This window comes from Eutrigla gurnardus (assembly GCF_963514095.1).
Source record: "Eutrigla gurnardus genome assembly, chromosome: 12".
NCBI classification, from domain to species: domain Eukaryota; kingdom Metazoa; phylum Chordata; class Actinopteri; order Perciformes; family Triglidae; genus Eutrigla; species Eutrigla gurnardus.
This window is the reverse complement of record NC_139926.1, coordinates 20,574,480-20,578,418: the sequence shown is the minus strand read 5'-3', so window position 1 is coordinate 20,578,418 and position 3,939 is coordinate 20,574,480. Positions and strand designations below refer to the sequence as shown.

The 3,939-nt window shown below is 48.4% G+C and overlaps 1 protein-coding gene across 1 annotated transcript; it reads left to right on the top strand.

Moving 5' to 3' along the window:
• Positions 1 to 238: 238 nt before the first annotated feature.
• On the top strand, positions 239 to 3,655 carry slitrk5b (SLIT and NTRK-like family, member 5b). Its single transcript, XM_084023157.1, has 2 exons — positions 239 to 279; positions 723 to 3,655. Exon 2 carries the CDS (start codon positions 777 to 779, stop codon positions 3,375 to 3,377), a length of 2,601 nt encoding a protein of 866 aa, XP_083879283.1. The 5' UTR covers positions 239 to 279; positions 723 to 776; the 3' UTR covers positions 3,378 to 3,655.
• Positions 3,656 to 3,939: the final 284 nt, after the last annotated feature.

Genomic DNA, 3,939 nt, shown 5'->3' with positions numbered 1-3,939 from the left:
AGAGAGAGAGAGGGCGAATAAGCAACTTTGTTACCAGGCATAGCAGCGTCTCCTCCGGCACCGCGTGGTTAAAGAGAAGCGTTTGGCAGTTATGGTTGATCAGCGTTTCTTTCATCCTCCCCGGTGCATCAGAGGCGACGAAGGAATCCACTCGGGCTGAATACATCCCTCTCTCCTTTTGGACGGATTAAACAAACAAACAAAAAAAAAGAAGAAGAAGAAGAAGAAGAAATTACCCCCCCCAAAAAGACGAGCCACATCTTCATCAATGTGCGTGAGGTACGTATTTCCCCCTCACCGGGACTTAGACAGGAAATTATGCTGGCTGTCTTATTCCTGACAAGGCAAAGCTAACCTGTAATTTACATATCATCACATTCACTCGTATTTAATTGCATGTCGGTGTCAAGCAAATGCGATGTGGCTTCCCGCCCCCCCCCTCACGGCGGATTTAGACCATTGTTTTTGTGCTCACGTCTTGCTTTGACCTTGCTTTTTTTTTTTTTTTTTTTTTTGTATTCTTCATAGCTTGAAGGAGTTGCTTTCTGTCCCGCTTTGTTCGAGCCCTTCTAAAATCAGCAGCCACACAGATAGAAGTAGCCTAACCCCTGGGTTACAGCAAATGAACCCTTGACTCATGCCAGGCTATACGAGCTTGTTAGTGTGGAAGTTGTTGCAGTCTGCCTGTCTCACGTCAACGTGTGTGTCTTTTTTATTTCTAGATGACATTGAGGATACCTTAGCAGGGACCGTGAGCTCGCCATTTTTGCAGGAAAATGCATCTTTGGATTTCATGTGTTTTGCTAACGTCGGTGTGCACCGGTGAGATGCTCGGCAGTTATGGCGAAGTGTGTCAAAGACTTTGTGCCTGTGAAGAAAGAGAGGGGATCCTGACAGTGGGCTGCGAAAACAGAGGCATTGTCAGCCTCTCAGACATAAGCCCCATGCACTTCTCCCCGTATCATCTGCTGCTCACGGGGAACCTTTTGAAAAAGCTATCTGCCGATGATTTCGTTGAGTACAAAGGACTTACAATATTGCACCTGGGAAATAATGACATAACTGAGGTGGAAGCGGGAGCTTTTAATGGACTTCAAGGATTAAAGCGATTGCATCTCAACAATAACAAAATCGATGCCCTGAAGGAAGAGTTTTTCTTTGGCCTTGAAAGTCTGGAATATCTACAAATTGATTATAATTCTATCACTCACGTGGCGCCTAATGCCTTGGGCCGGCTTCGACATCTGGAGGTCCTGATTCTAAATGACAACTTGATATCTACTCTGCCCGTGAACATTTTCCAGTATGTGCCATTAACTCATCTGGACTTGAGGGGGAATCAGCTCAAAGTGCTTCCCTACTCAGGTCTGCTCGAGCACATGAACGGCGTTGTGGAGCTGCAGCTGGAGGAGAACCCGTGGAACTGTTCGTGCGAGCTCATCGCTCTGAAAACCTGGCTCGAGAGCATATCATACACGGCTCTGGTCGGCGATGTCGTTTGCGAGTTCCCTTTCCGGCTGCACGGCAGGGACCTTGATGAGGTTTCAAAACAGGAGTTGTGCCCGAGGAGAGCCATCGCTGAATATGAGATGCCACCCCTGCCACATTTGAGCACCGATGCATACCGTAGGACCACGCCGGCTCTAGTCACAGCCTCCTTCACCTCATCTGGGATCGCGCGGTCCTCATCCAGACCCACCAAGGGACCTCGTCAGTCAGGCAAATTAAAATCAAGGCCCACCGCTCGCGTCCCGTCGAATATACCACAAAATTATGGGCAAATTATTTCCTTTCAGACCAAATCCCCCGTGCCTTTAGATTGCCCAGCTGCCTGCACTTGCAACCTTCAAATTTCCGACCTTGGCCTGAATGTGAACTGCCAGGAGCGAAAGATTGAGCATATCTCCGACTTAAATCCCAAACCTTACAATCCCAAAAAGATGTATCTAACGGGGAATTACATCCCCGTGGTGCGTCGATCAGATTTCGTCGATGCGACGGGTTTAGATTTGCTTCACCTCGGCAACAATCGAGTGTCTCGCATACACGACCGAGCCTTTGGCGATTTGACCCACCTGAGGAGGCTGTACCTGAACGGGAATTTGATTGACCGTCTTGCAGCCGACATGTTTTATGGACTGGACACTCTGCAGTTCCTGTATTTAGAATACAACGTCGTTAAAGAGGTCGCTTCGGACACCTTCCAGCACGTGCCAAAACTTCAGCTTCTGTTCCTGAACAACAACCTCTTGAAGACGTTGCCAGTGGGGACATTTAATGGCCTGACCTTAGCCCGGCTGAATCTCCGTAGCAACCATCTGCGGTACTTGCCAGTCAGCGGCGTGCTGGATCAGCTTACGGCGCTGGTGCAAGTGGATTTGTTTGAGAATCCCTGGGATTGCTCTTGTAGCATACTGGAGCTGAAGATGTGGCTGGAGCAGCTCAGCACAGGCACAGTTGTAAACAACGTCATCTGTGGCTCGCCTAAGAGGCTAGCCGGGGAGGACATGAGATACATTAAGTCAGCTAATTTCTGCCCTAATAACTCTGATATACTCGCCTCCATTATCCCACCCTCGGAGGAATCTTTCCCCGGCAGCACGATCACCATAGAAACATCTTTGGACTCCGACACACAATACGGCGCCATTCCTTTATCCGTGATGATTCTCGCCCTTCTCCTCATGTTCATCGTGTCTGTGTTTGTGGCTGCAGGATTGTTCGTGGTGATGAAAAAGCGCCGCCAAAAGAGTCAAAACGAGCACAATAACTCCATGAACGCTTGCATCAGCTCTCTGAACATCGAGTACGGCCTTTACAAAAAGGGATCCATCCCCAAAGTCAGAACGTCTGCCGGACATGTGTACGAGTACATCCCACCTCCCACAGAGTCCACGTGCAGAGCTGCGGCCCAAACGCCGACGGACAGCAAGTCGGGGGATGGATTTAGAGACTTTGATGAGTTGAGCGGCGCTTTTCTGGCTAACTCGGACGAAGAGGCAGCCAGTAATGTCATAAGCTCGGAATATAGTGCCACCACTCCGGAGCCTCTTAACAAGCCCTCCGGAGCTCACCAAGACGATCAGTGTTACTACAGAGACGTGCTGGAGCCCGACAAGCACGCACGCTACAGCAACACATTACCATGCAGGCACACGGCGGCACGCTCGCCGGGTCAGTACGCCTCGGACTTCGACGCGAGGCATCAATACACGTCGCCAGAAAGAATACAACAGACGATACTCTACTGCGCGGCGCCAAGTACTGTGTACGTGGAGCCCAACAGGAGCGAGTACTGGGAACTGAAAGCGAAGCTTCACATCGATCCCGATTACCTCGAGGTTCTTGAAAAACGAACAACGTTTACACAGTTTTGAGAGACTCGGCCTGTGGACGGTGGAAGAGGATGCATCGATGCAATGTGTTCGTTTTAAGGAATCAGACCATATCCAAACAAACACAAACAGCGGACACTATTTTAGTGCAGTGCTTTGTGAGCAGTTCTGGGAAATCGTGTGTCACAGAATAAAGGGGGACACGACTCACTTTAGAGCATCATTTATCCCTTTACCCATGTGGTGTCGAACAGTTTGGTTTGAATTTGTAAATAGGAACAAGCGACCATAAATCTGGGGCTCTGATGACTCATTCAAAATACATCCTGGAGCTGTTTTATTGATAATATTGTGAGACTGAGCATCCACTCCCAAATTAGCTGCATTTTAGTGTTGACGAAGCTTGCAGATGATATGTTCTTTATCCCCAAATAAACCAGGGTTTTGTTATAGTATATATATGTATGACTCATGATTAAAATATATATATATATATTCTGCAACCGTGACTTTGACCTGCGTGTAGGTGTTGACAAAAGTCACAGGTATGCTGGGAAATGGCAATCCCGTGGAAAAACGGAGTCAGACAACATAAGATAGGGAG

Coding starts and splice junctions, on each gene's coding strand:
- slitrk5b (XM_084023157.1), top strand. CDS start 777: ATGCATCTTTGGATTTCATGTGTTTTGCTAACGTCGGTGTGCACCGGT.